Source organism: Bos taurus, chromosome 7 (assembly GCF_002263795.3).
Source record: "Bos taurus isolate L1 Dominette 01449 registration number 42190680 breed Hereford chromosome 7, ARS-UCD2.0, whole genome shotgun sequence".
NCBI lineage: Eukaryota > Metazoa > Chordata > Mammalia > Artiodactyla > Bovidae > Bos > Bos taurus.
The window spans coordinates 40,045,629-40,062,912 of NC_037334.1; the positions used below are offsets into that span (position 1 = coordinate 40,045,629).

At 40.9% G+C, this 17,284-nt stretch overlaps 1 protein-coding gene across 3 annotated transcripts; it reads right to left on the reverse strand.

Moving 5' to 3' along the window:
- Positions 1 to 547: 547 nt before the first annotated feature.
- On the reverse strand, positions 548 to 16,579 carry ZFP62 (ZFP62 zinc finger protein). Of its 3 annotated transcripts, XM_015472162.3 has the most exons (3): positions 16,539 to 16,579; positions 15,869 to 15,995; positions 548 to 4,413 (listed from the first exon to the last, which is right to left on the reverse strand). In XM_015472162.3, the coding sequence occupies exon 3, from the start codon at positions 4,298 to 4,300 to the stop codon at positions 1,697 to 1,699; it is 2,604 nt and encodes an 867-aa protein (XP_015327648.1). In that variant the 5' UTR covers positions 4,301 to 4,413; positions 15,869 to 15,995; positions 16,539 to 16,579; the 3' UTR covers positions 548 to 1,696. The 3 variants fall into 3 exon arrangements, with proteins under 3 accessions (XP_015327648.1, XP_002689077.1, XP_010805475.1); XM_002689031.6 differs by lacking the exon at positions 15,869 to 15,995; XM_010807173.4 differs by lacking the exon at positions 15,869 to 15,995 and having other exon boundaries at positions 16,535 to 16,579.
- Positions 16,580 to 17,284: the final 705 nt, after the last annotated feature.

Here is a 17,284-nt window from a genome sequence, read left to right on the forward strand (position 1 = left end):
CTTAATTCTCAAGACTCACTTTTCATTCTTTGAGTTACCTAATTAATAGTCTTATATATGTGTGCTAAGTTGCTTCAGTCATGTCCAGCTTTTGCAACCCTACAGAATGTAGCCCACCCTGCTCCTCTGTCCATGGGATTCTCTAGGCAAGAATACTGGAGTGGGTTGCCATGCCCTCCTCCAGGGGATCTTCCGAGGGATCAAACCCATGTCTCCTGCATTGGCAGGTGGGTTCTTTATGACCAATGCCATCTGGGAAGTCTCCAATCTTACATATAGTTAACACAGTCTATTTTATGACTGACCATTCATTTGCCCAACCTGTCCACTCCTAGTGGTTTTTATCCAGCCCCAGTATGAGGATCAATCCAATCTTCACTTCTGGTAGAGGTACCACATAATTTCTCATGAAAGCTGAGCTACTAGCCCTGAGGGATGAGTCCCCTGCTGCCCTCCTTGGCCTGCATCTGGTATAACTTACCCCACAAAGACAAGACACACAAATGGCTCTCTGTGTGTTCTTCCACCTAAAGTATGTCACAGCCTGTTTACTTTTGAAGAATTCCTTTATTGGAGTTTCACCTTACCTTGCCACAACTATCTGGCTCTTCATGGCTGAGAGTGAGCCCTGAACAGAAATTCATAACATTTTACAACAGACAATAAACACATGTAGTGCATGGAATCTTTACAATAACACAAACAATCAAACATTTAACAGGATTGTTAAGAAGCAGGAATTTTCTCCTATCCCCTAATAACAGGTAGCTACTTAGCTTTTCAGGTCCTGCAATGAAATGCCCTCCTGCTCAGAATTCCTATTCATAGGAATCCCTGAATCAATTCTTTCTGCATGTTGAGGATGTGTTCCATTAGTTATTAAATGTGCTAAATTTCTGTCCATGGTAGAACCCTTCATTTGTAGCATAATGTGTGTGTGATATTTTCACTTATCACACATTCATGATTCATTAAGGGTGTTTATTTGAAAATCTTTTAAGTTTCATCCATTCAATAGTGTATATCACAACATTACAACAGTATAGTCCATTCAACTTGAATTTATTTGAGTGACTCTCCTATTTTCTGTAAGATTTATAAGTCTATACTTTTTACATTTCCTACAATGAAATCCAAATTTTCACAAGTTGCCATCACTCCCCCAAATCAGTTATATCAAAGTTATTCTTCATGACCACTACTATATTAATTTATATTCCCTGAAGCCTGTTTCCTTTCCCTGAATTAGCCTATTGGAGGTCCTTCTTGGATCTTGTCCACTGACCAACAGATAACTGGAATTCAAAGCTATTCCTGAATTTCCTACATTTCTACTCAGACAATTTACCCATATATGAACTTTCTGTTGGTGACTATGTGACTTCTAAATGAAGTCTTTTTCTCATCTGTATTTCTTAAGTCCAGAAATGTCTACTTATTTTGAAGGCTTTTTTCATACTCCATCACTTTGATGGGTTTTATTCCCAGCATGAACTAAATATTTTATATTCCATAAGGGCTCACCTACTTCAACACTGGGACCTTCCTTGCTGGCTATGACTGAAAATCACAGAGAAAAGAAATTACTCATGGTTTCATTTATACTGAGTAAATTATAAGCCATGAACAAGGACCTCAAATACTCATAAAGTTTTTCTTCCATTTGCATTCCCTGATACTTGGTAAACTCTGCCTCCTACAGAGACATGCTCATCCTGGTCCCATCCAGAGCATTCCCTCCCTCATGAGTTCTCTTCTGTGATGTGCCACTATGACTTCCCATATTTGTCACACTTAAATATTCCCCTCCAGTATGGATTCTTTTATGCTTGGTGAGATTTGATCTGATATTGAAAGCCTTCCCACACTCGTTACATTGGTATAGCTTCTTTCCAGTGTGGATCCTTTTGTGTTGGTCAAGGACTGATCTATAATTGAAGGATTTCCCACACTCACAATTATAGGGCTGCTGCCCGCTATGGACACTTTTATGGTTGATAAGACTCGAGTGTGAGATGTATGCTTTCCCACACTCATCACATCCATAGGGTTTCTCACCTGTGTGTATCCTTTTATGCACTGTGAGGCCTGAGCTGTTCCTGAATGCCTTCCCACAGCCATCACACACATAGGGTTTTTCCCCCGTATGAATCCTCTTGTGTTGGGAAAGGAGTGAGCTATAACTGAAAGACTTCCCACATTCAACACATTTGAAGGGTTTCTCCCCAAGATGGACTCTTTTATGGCTTATAAGAGTTCTGTTTGAGAAAAAAGCTTTCCCACATTCATCACATGTGTAGGGGGTCTTGCCAGGGTGGGTACTTTTATGGTTGATAAGGCTTGAGTGTGAGATGTAGGCTTTTCCACACACATCACATTTATAGGGCTTCTCACCAGTATGAATTCTTTTATGCACTTTAAGGCTCGAGTTGTTTCTGAAGACCTTTTCACATCTGTCACATTCATAAGGTTTCTCTCTAGTGTGGACCCTTCTGTGTTGAGAAAGAAGTGAGGTGTAGTTAAAAGATTTCTCACACACATCGCATTTGTAGGGCTTCTCCCCAAGATGAATTTTTTTGTGATTTATAAGGGTTCGGTATGTGATAAAGGCTTTCTCACACTCATCACACTTATAGGGCTTTTCCCCAGGGTGTACACTTTTATGATTTATAAGGCTTGAAAGTGAGATGTAGGCCTTCCCACATTCTTCACATTTGTAAGGTCTCTCCCCAGTGTGGATTCGTTTATGGACTTTAAGGCCTGAATTATTTCTGAAGGCTTTTCCACACTCATCACACCCAAAGGGTTTCTCCCTTGTATGAATCCTTTTATGTTGTTCAAGGGCAGAGCTGTAATTGAAGGATTTTTCACAATAACTACATTTATAGGGCTTCTCCCCAAGATGGATTCCTTTGTGGTTTTTAAGGCTAGAGCGTGAGATATAGGCTTTTCCACACACATCACACTTATATGGTTTTTCCCCAGTATGGAGTCGCCTGTGGACTTTGAGTCCTGAATTGTTTCTGAAAGTTTTTCCACAGACATCACATACATAAGGTCTCTCTCCAGTGTGAATTGTTCTGTGTTGAAGAAGAAGTGAGTTATAGCTGAATGATTTTCCACACTCCTTACATTCATGGGCTTTCTTCCCAGGGTGAATGCTTTTATGGACTGCCAGGCCTGAGCTATAGCTGAATGCTTTGCCACAGACATCACATTTGTAAGGTTTCTCTCCTGTGTGGATCCTTTTATGCACAATAAGGCCTGAACTATTCCTGAAAGCCTTCCCACATTCATCACATTCATAAGGTTTCTCTCCAGTGTGGATAACTTTATGTTGAATGAGGAGAGAACTATAATTAAATGATTTTTCACATTCATCACATTTATAAGGTTTATCTCCAAAGTGGATGCTTTTATGATTTAGAAGTGTTCTGCAGGTAATGAAGGCCTTCCCACACTCATCACATTCATAGGGTTTCTCCCCTGTATGAATCCTTTTGTGGACTCTAAGGCCAGAGCTATTACTGAAGGTTTTCCCACAGATGTCACATTCATAGGGCTTCTCACCTGTGTGGATCCTTTTGTGGACTCTAAGGCCAGAGCTGTTCCTGAAGGCTTTCCCACACTCACCACACTCATAGGGCTTCTCCCCAGTGTGAATTCTCTTATGCTGATCCAAAACTGAGCTATAATTGAAGGATTTTCCACACTCATCACACTTACAGTTCTTTTCTCCAGAATGGGTGCTTTTGTGGTTTATAAGGCTGGAATAAGACATGTAGGCTTTCCCACATTCCTCACACTTGTACGGCTTCTCCCCAGTATGGATCCTCTTGTGGACTCGAAGGCTTGAGCTGCTCCGGAAAGTCCCTCCACAGTCATCGCACTCATAGCGTTTTTCACCAGTGTGCATAATTTTATGTTGAATAAGTCGGGAATTATATTTGAAGGATTTCCCACAGTCATCACATTTATGTGATTTCTTAACAGCACTGGCTTTTTGCTGTAGACTGGGATGAGAGTTTCCATTAATGCTCTCCACACATTTGACTTGTTCACTGTTTTTCTGTTCTATAGGGACAGTCTGGTGTGTAACATATTTTGAGCTCAGATGTAAGCTTTTCTCAGATGCCTCATCTTCCTGTTCTGTCTTTATATTTGCTGTATTCCTGGCTTTGCCAATCTTTTCCCTGAAGCCACTTTTGTCTTCCTTCATTCTTTTTCCCTCAGGCTTGTCCATCTGATTTTCTACCTTGCTATCCCAATCACAAGTTTCACCAACCTTAGACTCCTGCATATGATCCTTGTGAAGACCTTCCACTTTTGGCCACACAGATTCTGCATTTCGAATATTTTCATACTTTTCAGTTGATTCCTCATCCTCAGTGCCCCTCGTCTTCAAATGTGACACTAAACCAAGAAAATGAAAATGATACCTTCACTTTAGAAAAACTGAAGGAATTAATATCCAAATTCACTCATTTACTCCACAAATGTTTACTGACCACATATGGTGTGATAGGTACCATTTTTAATGGCTAGGGATACAATCATGGACATGCCGACATTTCTGCCCCTGTGGAGTAATGTTAAAATGCTAAAGCCCTGGGTTGCCAATGGAACAGGGATGTTTTCTATTCCTGCATAATAGCTTACCACGATGGCAAGTTGAAATGGATTGGAGTGATGCACAGAATCAAAGGCAACATTGACCATTTGTTGAAAAATGCCACCTAGTCTCTGAAAAGCAAACAGAGGGTCAAACGAGTCTCTGAAGAACAGGAGACAGAAAGATTAATAAGACAAAAGCTAAGAAGTCATAATCAGCAGAGGGTTGGCAAAACTAAAGGAGAAATCAGTACATGAGTGGAGGTAATGGGGAGTTGGTTATGAAATCATGAGGACAGTCATGTCAGAGATGAGAAAGAAAACAAGCTGCAGATGCCTGTTGTTGGTATAGCCTCCTGGATTTCCTCTCCAAGAAAACATTGACCCTGGAGAGTGGTTTAGTCAGGGAAGAACTCTACATGGAAGAACACATTCTGGCTTGCCAGGCAGATTCATTCATTCCCACTTTATGAGCAGGCTAACTGCAGTCAGAGCATATCAAAGATCAGAAGCTAAAATACAAACTGTCAAGCAAAGGAAATGATACTGCCTAGGCATAAATACCTAGCTGTATGAGCCCCAAAAAAGCTACTTAAGCTCTTTATGCCAGTTTCCTCATCTGTAAAATGAGGGCAATAGAACTGATGTATTAAATAACATACATAAGGTATGGAGAACACTGTCAGTCACTTGGTTAATTGCCAGTCACGTGCTATATGCTATAGCACCTAATTCATTATTTAATCAAGATCAGGTTATTGGATCAGGGTTGGAACCCGGGGATAAACCACAGGACTCAGGAAAGACAAACTCCTTCTCAAAGCAGATTTTAAGGCCCAGGCAATGACTCCTTATTCCCTTGAAGGCACTCTACACACAGCTGGCACTCTGTCAGCACGCACCTGCTAGAAGACTGACTCTTGAGAACAGAAGCAACAGTTCTAACTTAGTTGTCTCCCAACCTTAGACAATTAGACATTTGTAATTAGACATAGTTTAAATTCAGACCTCCCTCTTACCTGGGTATCAGACCCCCACCTTGGTCAGTACTCTGTAATTCTACTTAGAAACTCTATGTGAACATGTGATAAGAAAGCAGAGGCAATAAAAGAAAAGTAAGATATATACTCTGGAGTGGACACATATAAACACCTGCACTCATGATCCAATTTATGCTTACAGGAGTGAATAATGTACTCTGAATTAACATTTATAGAACAGGAGGAGCTAGGAACTCAGAATATCACCAGGAAGCTAAAATAAAGAATCACTTGGTAGACATTTTAAAAAATGAAGATGAAAAGGTAGTTCATCTGAGAAGGCTTCACAAAATGACTATTAAGTAATATCAGGTAAGAGATCATTAGAAGTCACTGAAGAATGGTGGCACAACTCTAGTTCCATGCTCCCTTTCTTTACAACCTTGGGCAGAGCAGTCATGCCATTTAAAATGTGAGGGCTACTGAGTGGTCACTGGAAATCCAGACCATCAATAGCAACACACCTTTTATCTGTGCTCTGAATCCTGCTCCTATCACATGAGGGACACTGCTCCACCCATTCCCTTTGATCTGGGCCCCTCCACCTCTACTCACCCTCAGCTCTGAGAAGAGAAAGATGTTCAACTTTCTACAACACAAAATCAAATCCCCTGAAATTGCCAGGGAAACACAAAATTTGTCAGGGTGGAAAAAGAGAAAAAGAAAAACTGTAAGGCAGGAGAACTACTCATACTATTTAAATATTCCAAAGGCTGTTATAACTAAAATAGTGTGGTGAAAAGTGAAAGTGTTAGTTGCTCAGTTGTGTCTGACTCTTTGCAAGCCCATGAACTGTAGCCCACCAAGCTCTTCTGTCCACAGAATTCTCTAGGCAAGGATACTGGAGTGGGTAGCCATTCCCTTCTCCAGGGGATCTTCCTGACTAAGGGATCAAACCTGGGTCTGCTGCATTGCAGATGGATTCTCTACTGTCTGAACCAAACAGCCAAACAGGGAAGCCCAAACAGTGTGGTACTGGTATATAAAAAAACAGAATAGGATAAAAATCCAGAATAGTTCCAATTATACACAGAATCAAGTATACGATAAAGGTGGTATTTCAAATTAATGAAGCAAAAATGGTCTCTTTAATAGTGTTGGAAGTAGATCCATTCTTTACATCATTCACAGGAATAAACTCTAAATGTAAGTGAAGTGAAGTGAAAGTTGTTCAGTCATGTCCAACTCTCTGCGACCCCATGGACTATACAGTCCATGGAATTCTCCAGGCCAGAAAACTGGAGTGGATAGCCTATCCCTTTTCCAGGGGATCTTCTCAACCCAGGGATCAAACCCAGGTCTCCTGCATTGCACGCAGATTCTTTACCAGCTAAGCCACAAGCGAAGCCCAAGAATACTGGAGTGGGTAGCCAATCCCTTCTCCAGACGATCTTCCTGACCCGCAAATCAAACTAGGGTCTCCAGCATTGTAGGCAGATTCTTCACCAACTGAGCTATCAGGGAAGCCCTCTCCAAATGTAGCAGAACTCTAAATATTAAAAAGTGACACTAAAAAAAATAAAATAAAAAGTGACACCAGAAGAAAACATGGGTGAATGCCTCTATAACCTGAGTACAGAAGAAGTTTTTTATGACCCAGATGCAATAAAAGATTAACAAAGCTGATTACATAGAAATAAAAGTAAACTTGCATGGCAAAAAATACCATTAGCAAAACCCAAAAAAAATAAATGACAAAGTAGAAGAAAATATCTGCAACATATACATAAAGGCTAATATCTCTAATATACAATGTTTTAAAGTTAAAGAGACTAAAAATCCTACAGAAAATGAGTAAAGAACATGAACAAACAATTCATATAAAGAAATACTAAAGTGGTCCTTAAACATGTTTTCAATTTCACTCATAATAAGAGAAATGCAAATGAGAACTATACTAAGATCCCCTTTCTCACATGTTAGATTGGCAAATATTCAAAAGGTTAAAAATATACTCTTTGGGTGAGGCTGTGGAGATAGTCTCATACATTACTGAGAATGCAAATTGGCATAACCTCTGTTGAAGGAAATTTGCCAATACCTACACAACTATGTATGCATTATACTCCAATCCAGAAATCCCATCTAGGAATTTACACTGAAGATACACTTCCAACAATACAAAAGCATATGTGCACAAAGTTATTCATTGTAGCATTATTTTTAATTACAAAATCTAGAAAATCATCTACATGTCCAAGCATAGAAAACTGGTGTATATGGCACATATACACAATGGAGTACTAAAAAGAAGAGGAACATTTCTATAGATTGTTAGGGAGCAATTTCCAGGATATGCTGTAAAGCAAAAGAGAGCATATATGCTACATCTTATGTAAGAAGGAAAATAAAAAATAACAAGCATATAACTGTTATCTTTTTAGTAATGAGAAAATCCACAAAACAGTGAAGGCTGTTTCCTATAAGGTATAGAGTCAGGGAATAGAACAGAAGAGAGAGGGGAAAGAAACACTCTGATTACAGCTTTCTGTATAGCTTTTACTCATGGAAGCATGATAATGTTTTGCAGATTCAAAAAATAAAATGACATCAATAAGACTGGGAAAGGGGGAAAGCCATTAAACTATAAAGTGAATGGGAACCAATGAACTCATTTGTGTTTTACATGAATATGGTAAATATAAGACCGAAACAAAAAAAAAGGAAGAACTAACCCATGTCACTTGGGTACATAATATGTAACTTTGTAATACATACTCTCAGTTTGGGGAAGGCTGGAGTGAGCAGTGGGAAAGAGCTGCAAACAACTTAACTAGTTTGGGAAGGTTTGTTTCCTGTAGTGTTATAGGCAAAGCAATTCAGAAACAGTTTTAGATCTATTACTAGACTGAGTAAATGTGTTGATTTAGTTGGGAGCCAGAGCTCTCCTAGAGGAAGAAGGAACATAATAATATGGAATAGGAGAAGACAAGAAAGACCCTGTGGGGACAAATCAGAGGTATTACTGTGAACTTATGATTTCTAAATTATATACAAATGTGCACATTATATAAATGTACATTCATATGTATGTATATTTGTATGTGGTGGTGGTGGTGTAGTCAATAAGTCATATCTGACTCTTGAGACCCCATGGACTGTAGCCCACCAGGTTCTTCTGCCCATGGGATTTTCCAGGCAAGGATACTGGAGTGGGTTGCCATTTCTTTCTCCAATATTTGTATGTATATGTGTGTAAATGTACATATATTCGCTAGTTTTGTTTGCTGAAAAGCTAAGAATCAAAAATATCTGAGTGAATGAGCACAATACAGCACCTTGTTCTTGGACTCTACTACCATTATCTACTAAAATGAACCTGGAGGATTCCAGGCTGGGGCCAGGATAGGTATAAGATGAGCTGAGACATCGTTATGACAGCAAATAAAAAAATGCTCAACAATGACAAAAAGATGATGTGGGCATATGACAAGACCACAAGAGCCAGCTTCAACACTGAATTTACGCTTCATAGCAATTACATCAAGAATTATAAACCACTGTAAATAGAATTACATGAGTTCATACAGGTACAAATGGGAGAAAGGGAGGCCTCCTGTTTAGAGGAGAATGCCAGGGCTGGTTGGTAAATGTGGAGGGAATAGAGTTGGAAGAAAAAAAAAATCAGCATTCTGCAACTATCAGAGTAAAGACTGGATCAGGGGAGAATTATCAAGGGATTCTAAGTCTAGGGGAATTCTCACGAGAAGCAGTATATATGCAAGGTCTTAAAATACTCCTTCACAGACTGCAAAGGAAAAAATAGTAATCACATAGTGAAGAGATTAAACCATGGCTTGGCTGGTCATCTTAAATTAGTATCACCAATGGGGGCAGATAAACATCATGTGACTCTAGAAGTGACACCCTGAGAAGGACACATCACCTACAGAATGTATTACCTGAACTGAAAAATAAATATCAGATCAAATAAATCCAAAAAAAGAACATTCTACTAAAAGGTATTTATATTTTTCAAAAGTATCATTGTCATAAAATACAAAAGCTACAGAAATGCTTCATATTAAAGCAGGCTGAAGAGATTTTACCACTAAATTCAATACGTGCTATCAACTGGATCTGTACTGCAGGTAAAGGCTGTTATAAAAAATAACTGTGTCAACAGATGGAACTGGAATATGTATGGTAAGTCAGGCAAAAGTCATTAATAACTTTAAGTTTACTGAAGCTGACAACTGCACTGTAGTTATGCAAGAGAATATCCCTATAAATACACACTGAAGTGTTACGGATAAAGGGCCATGATGTGTATGTTACCCTCAAATGGTTTAGAAAAATAGATAGATATGCATGAAACAGTAAGAGAAAGAAGATAAAATGAAGTAAAAAGTTAACCACAGGTGAATGAATAAAGGGTTTTTTTTTCACTGTTTTTTAATGTTTTAAATTTATATTAAAAATACGTGATAATTATTAGGATTTATTTTTTATTCTTTATCTTTTAAAAATTTTTATTGGAATACAGCTGATTTAAAATGTTGTTTCTGCTGCATTATTATTGAAAATTTTCTGTATATTGGAAATTATGCCCAATAAAAAGTTTGTGTGTGTGTGTGTGCTCACTCATGTCCGACTCTTTGTGACTCCACGGACAACAGCCTGCCAGGCTCCTCTGTCTATGGAATTTTTCCAGGTAAGAATACTGGATTGGGTTGCCATTTCTTCTCCAGGGGATCTTCCCAATGAAAAAAAATGTTAAAGTGTAAATTTAAAATTGTCTCAACTATTCCTTCCCCTTCAGATACTGCTTTTGCCATCCTGCCTCCTGTCCACAGTTGCATATTGAAAAAGTGGTCTTCAAGTCCCATCTCCCCACATGCCACATCTATTCAATCTGATTTATTCCACTCAGGCCATGCTGCATTAGCTTCTTCAGGGCCAGGTGCTGACTCCTGAGTTTGCTGACCCTTGGATGTTCTGGCCCCCTGTTCCATCTGAAACCTCTCCTCTTCTGACTCTACATAATTTTCCTAGGCAGTCCCATCTATATGTGTGGCTCCTATAAGCTGTCTTGCAGAGCCTCATCTCTGGCCCAGACCCCTTCTTCAATTAGAGTCTCATATCCACCTGTCTTTTCTTCTGAATAAACCAGAAGTGGGCTCTCCCCTTTCCCTCACCACTCCACATCCAAAAGACCATTTAAGACCACCTATACAGTTTTCAACCCCAACTCCATTCCCACTGCCAAGAATTTAGTTTAAGCCCTCCTAAATTCCCTTCCAAACTTCTGCCAGAGTCTCCCTACCTTCATTCTTAACCCTGTGCAATTTTTCTTCCAACACTATCAAGAATTTTGTAAAATGCACATGTGAGCCCTCCCCAATAAGTGTTTAAAGGCTATCTAGTGTGGTACTTGTGGAGAAGGCAATGACACCCCACTCCAGTACTCTTGCCTGGAAAATCCCATGGATGGAGGAGCCTGGTGGGCTGCAGTCCACAGGGTCACTAAGAGTCGGACACGACTGAGCGACTTCACTTTCACTTTTCACTTCCATGCATTGGAGAAGGAAATGGCAACCCACTCCAGTGTTCTTGCCTGGAGAATCCCAGGGACGGGAGAGCCTGGTGGGCTGCCGACTATGGGGTCGCACAGAGTTGGACACGACTGAAGTGAAGCAGCAGCAGCAGCAGCAGCAGTGTGGTGCTTAAAGCTTTCTGCATCTCACCAGCTGGAGCAACTTGCTGGGGCCATACTAATTCACCCCTTGCTGACACCACACTTAGAATCCTTGGCCCAGATGGTTGGACCCTTTCCCCTCTGATAGGCTAATTCTCAATTCCCTTCATGTCCTCTGGGATTCCTTGTTTGATTGGCTGTGGCCTGGCCTGGTCTGTGTGAAATTGTAAGTACTTCACTGTTTACACCTCTGGCCTAGGCAGACTCCAGGAGTCTCCCTGTTCTAGCCCTGTTTAACCTCCTCTGTTTGGGGAGAAGCAGATTTTCCTATCATCTGATGTAGTCCACCCAGTCCTCTTAATGACTGAAATCAAAACAGGGCAATATACATGTGCATCTTCACTGAAAGCAGATGGTCGGCAATGGAATTCATATTATGAATTGACTAAAAAAAATTGATGACTAAGAAAAGGTCAGTCAAAAACACAAGCAGAAAAGCTCAAAAACATAATGATAGTACTAGGAGACTTGCTAACTAGTAGAAGAGTCTAGCAGGAATATAACCAACATATGATAATAATGGCAGACAAAAAGCATGGATGAGGGAAGAAAGGGAAGGGACATACTCTGCTTCAAAGAACTAAGAAAAGCTTCAGGAAGAAAGGGCTAGTTCCAGCAGACAGAAGAGCAGATGCAAAGGGTTGGTGTTCACCATGCCCTGGACGTATGGAACACACGATGGCAGGCACAACTGGATAGGTGGGCAAAAATAAGGGCTGCAGCAGGGTCTGCCCATCATACTAAGGAGTCCAGGCTTGATTCAGAGGAGTTTTAGGTGGAGTGGAAAACTCAGATATGCATTTTGGAAGATCACTTATTCTATCAAATCAGGCGGTTAAAGGGGCTAGATAGGAAACATTTTAGGCTTTGTGGGGCACATACAATTCTATCACTTGTTTTTCTTTTTGGCCTGCTTTTAAGCATTTCTTTTAAAATGTAAAAACCATTCTCTGCTTGCAGACCATATAAAAACAGATCAGAGATCCAGAAGTCTGCCAATTCCTGCTAGACAAAATCAAGGAATCAGAATTAATTTAGGATGGTGTGAGATAATGGCATTTTGGCTACATTTGAAGTGTTTTTTTTTTTTTTTTTTTTAAAGACTATGCTAGGTGAAATGCCATAATGTCTGGAATTTCCTTTAAAATACTTCAACAAAGAAAAATAAAACGGGAAAAAGGAAAAAAATATAGCAGAATCCTAATAATTGTTGAATCTGAATGATGGATATACCAAGTTCATTATACTATTCTACTTTCCTATTATGTTTACACTTTTTCATAATATAAAATTAAAAGAAAGATTACTCATTCTAGTTGCAATGGGAGAATGGATTGAGGAGGAGAGAGAACTGAGTACTAGACTCTGGAAGACTATTATAATCCAATCAATACTGATGTGGTGGCTAGCTCATGTGTCCCCTATGACACAAGAAAGGAATCACTTCAAAATCACAATTCCTACACAGAAAGAGGGCCAGATGGGTTTAATTTCTTAAAAGTTCTCAAGGCTAAAAGGGAACTCCTCTCTAATCAGTTCTCAACAGAGAGAAAACTAGTTCTATCCATATAGCCTACTTATATAAGTTAAAAGTTTAAGCAATAGTAAGACATCCACTCCTTCTAAATTACATAGGACCCACAACATCTGGGCACTTCTGTGCTTCACATTATTCATGTTCTACCACCAATGCCTGGAAAAGCTCATGCAGAGAGTAAGAATCTGTCCTTAATTTTTGCTATCCCTGCCCAGTAAAGTCAGGAGCCACTTCTCAAGAGATTAGACAACTCAGAAGAGAGGAGTTGTGGCTTACTCTGGCTGAAAATTCCCGCCTTAACAACAGACTTCAACAAGCAACAGGTACAACACATCTGCAGCTACTGAGGATTTTCAGAGTACCAACCATATTCCACAAATCAATCTACCATCTAGATTCTGTGTCTTAAGTTGTTGGATATTATACTGGACTTGAAAGTGACCAAAAAAAGAAAGAAAAAGAGAAAATAAGAGCGAATATGAGCACAAAATGCTTACAGTCTCAGAAGAAGTGAAAGGATAGCACAAATGAAAGATGAGACTAAGGAGTGTGTGAGAAAAGTGTTATGCAGATGGGAAGAAAGTATGGTTTCTGCTTTAGTTATTGCATTTAGTTTGTAAGTATTGGAATTGTAAATGGTTAACAAAAGTTGGTTCTACTGCTTAATCCTTATGATTAAGGGTGATTATTTCCTTAAAGTAAAAAATGAAATAGATCATTCTCATACCTAGTAATGGGGAAGAAAATCCTAGTCATCCTAAGGAATAAGGTAAGCAAAGGAGATTTTGAAAGGGGGACTGAGAGATTTTCTGAAGCTAAAGGGGCAAGACTGGCTTGAAGAGTGTCATTAATAGACAGTTGTTTGCGCTACTGTAAGGCTAAGTATCATAAACACAAGTATCAGGAGAGAAAAGCTACTTGGTTTAATTTGTTCTTCAAACACTGTATGACATGTCAATCCCTTCTTTAAAAATTCTTGCTCAGATATGCCCTGGGACAAAGTCACTGGGTGTTCCGTAGTTTGAAGTTAACAAAGAAACTGGAAACAACCCAAATGGCCTTACTAGATCTTATAAAATGATGGTACATCCAAAACATCCAAAGCCACAGGACTGGAAAAGGTCAGTTTTCATTCCAATCCCAAAGAAAGGCAATGACAAAGAATGTTCAAACTACCGCACAACTGCACTCATTTCACATGCTAGCAAAGTAATGTTCAAAATTCTCAAAGTTAGACTTCAACAGTGCGTGAACTGAGAACTTCTGGATGTTCAAGCTCGATTTAAAAAAGGCAGAGGAACCAGAGATCAAACTGCCAACATCTATTAGATCATAGAAAAAGGGAATTCCAGAAAAACATCTACTTCTGCTTCACTATGCTATGTGCCTTTGACTATGCTAAAGCCTTTGACTGTGTGGATTACAACAAACTGTGGAAAATTCTTCAAGAGATGGGAAAAGCAGACCACCTGACCTGCCTCCTGAGAATTCTGTATGCAGGTCAAGAAGCAAGTTAGAACCGGACATGGAACAAAGGACTGGTTCAAAAATGGGAAAGGAATATGTCAAGGCTGTATATTGTCACCCTGTTTATTTAACTTTATGCAGAGTACATCATGTGAAATACTGGACTAGATAAACCAGAAGCTGGAATCAAGATTGCTGGGAAACATACCAATAATCTCAGATATGCAGATGACACCACCCTTATGGCAGAAAGTAAAGAGGAACTAAAGAGTCTCTTGATGAAAGTTAAAGAGGATAGTGAAAAAGCTGGCTTAAAACTCAACATTCAAAAAACAAAGATCATGGCATCCAGTCCCATCACTTCATGGCAAATAGATGGGGAAACAATGGAAACAGTGACGCACTTCATTTTTGGGGGCTCCAAAATCACTGCAGATGGTGACTGCAGCCATGAAATTAACAGATGATTGCTCCTTGGAAGAAAAACTATGAGAAACCTAGACAGCATACTAAAAAGCAGAGACATTACTTTGCTTACGAAGGTACGTCTAGTCAAAGCTATGGTTTTTCCAGTAGTCATGTGTGGATGTGAGAGTTGGATCATGAAGGCTGAATGCAGAAGAACTGCTACTTTTGAACCGTGGTGTTGAAGAAAACTCTTAAGAATCCCTTGCACTGCAAGGAGATCAAACCAGTCAATCCTAAAGGAAATCAGTCCTGAATATTCATTGGAAGGACTGATGCTGAAGCTCTAATACTTTGGCCACCTGATGGAAAGAGCCAACTCATTAAAAAAGACCCTGATACTGGGGAAGATTGAAGGCAGGAGGAGAAGAGGATGACAGAGGATGAGATGGTTGGATGGCATCACTGATTCAATGGCCATAAGTTTGAGCATGCTCCAGAGATGGTGAAGGATAGGCAAGCCTGGCGTGCTGCAGTCCATGGGGTCACAAAGAGTCAGACAAGAGTGAGTGACTGAATAACAACAAAAACATTCAAACAATGGCCATGCCACTCCTATACTGCAGTGCTGTATTTACAGAAAGAAAGAAAGAAAGAAAAAAGCTTTGTGTTCTGATGACCTCTAACACAGATTAAGTAAAAGAAGCAAGGTGCAGAATTTTGAACAGTACCTTACCACCTGTGTGAAAAAAGGAGGGACTAAGTACATTCAAATTTGCCAATATGTTTGCATAAAGAAACTGGATACACTCAAATTATCTATCAAATGTGGTTGGTTTTCTAAAGGGATTGGGCCTAGAAAGATGGCTGAACAGAGGGAGATCTTTTCATTGATATCTTTTCACATTTTTAATATCTGAACCATATGAATACATTACATAGTCAAAAACTTATTTAAGGAAATATCCTCCTGCTTTCAAAAAGGAAACACTCCTGTGGCCTCCTAATCCAAACGTCTTGGAGCAGCACAGCCAGCCCCAGCCTTCCATTCCTCTTTCACATCCCCACGCCTGGATTCCCTAGAAGCCTCCTCAACCTATTTCTCCCTACCTAGTCAATTCCCTCTCATTGTGAGAGTCAGCGACAAACAGCCTCTTCCCGGATCTCTGGTCTGTACAGAAAGTGAACTCTCCTAGGGCGAAGGCCAGGCAGCGCCTCCCAGCGATTCGATCCACACCTGCGGCAGTAGTCTCAACATAACGGCCCCACCAAACAAAACAAAAAAGGTGTGGGGCGGGGAGGTCAAATAACATGACCCCTCGGGATCCTTCCAAAGCTCGTATTCACGCTCAAATCCCAGGGACAAACTTAACTGCCACGGGCGCAGAACTGGGGGCTTTCTTTAAAGCACTGATTTTCTGGGTTCCCCTTTCGCCCGAGACAGCAGCGAAGAGCTGAGAAACACGGGTATGGGGGCCCCAGCCCTTCTCCACACACCTGGCAGCCCCAACCCAGCCCTGGCCCGCTCGGACAGCCGAAGTTGGGGCCCACAAGGAACCCGGTATGTTCCAGGGATGGACCCTACACCTCTAGGCCGACCCGAGGTCTTCCCTCCCCTCTACTTCCCCAATGCGCTTCCTAAGGTGTGTGTAGGGAGAGGGCGCGCTTCCTCCCCGACCCCTCCCAAGATCCGAGGAATAGCCGAGACCCGGCCAAGAAGGCAAGGGCGTGGCAAGCTAGGGCCGAGGGCGGGAGCGCGGGCGGCCTCGGACTCACGTACTGGTTGTGGCGGCGCCGCGGGAGCCCGGCCGCCGGCGGGACAAAAGCGCGGACGGCCCGGCCGGAAAAACCCAGGCCCGCTCTGGGGCACTTCCGAGTCCTCTCTACGAGGCTGGAGGACTGACTCGATGATAGCGCCTTTTTTGCTGGCACGTGACCAGTGGCACTCTGCGAAGGCATCCGCGGCTAGAGAGCACTTGTTCCTTTACAGTTATATATATAACACATATATTTATAACATATATATATTTAATTTATAAATTAATGTGAAGTGCTCATCGTGGCGCGCGTTGGGGACGAACCCACGAAGATCACAGTTTTCTAGGACTTTTAACTTGCGGCGTAGGGCGGACAATATAAAGCAAACGTCTGACTCGGTAGAAAAAACACCTAAGAACCTATGTACTTGAAGCTAAGTCGGTTCAAGTACACAGGGGGTACTTAACGTACCTCGGGGAGGGACGAGGGAGGGCGGAGGAGCACAAGGGGACTTAGGGGCCCGACTATGTTCGAGGGGCTGGCGCGGTGGCCGTAGTGCTCCTACCCACAGAGACCCGCAGAGAAGCGCTACTGGCCGGGCAGCCCTGAATCAAACCTGATCCCAACCCTTCAGTGGCTCAAGCCGGGCAGTGACCCCTGATGTCGGCTCCTGAAACCCCAGCTTGAGATGACTGGAAAGCGATGCTTTCTTTTTGCAGTAACATCTAAATACCTTATCTTAAGTAATTACAAAATTCGTTTTTGAGG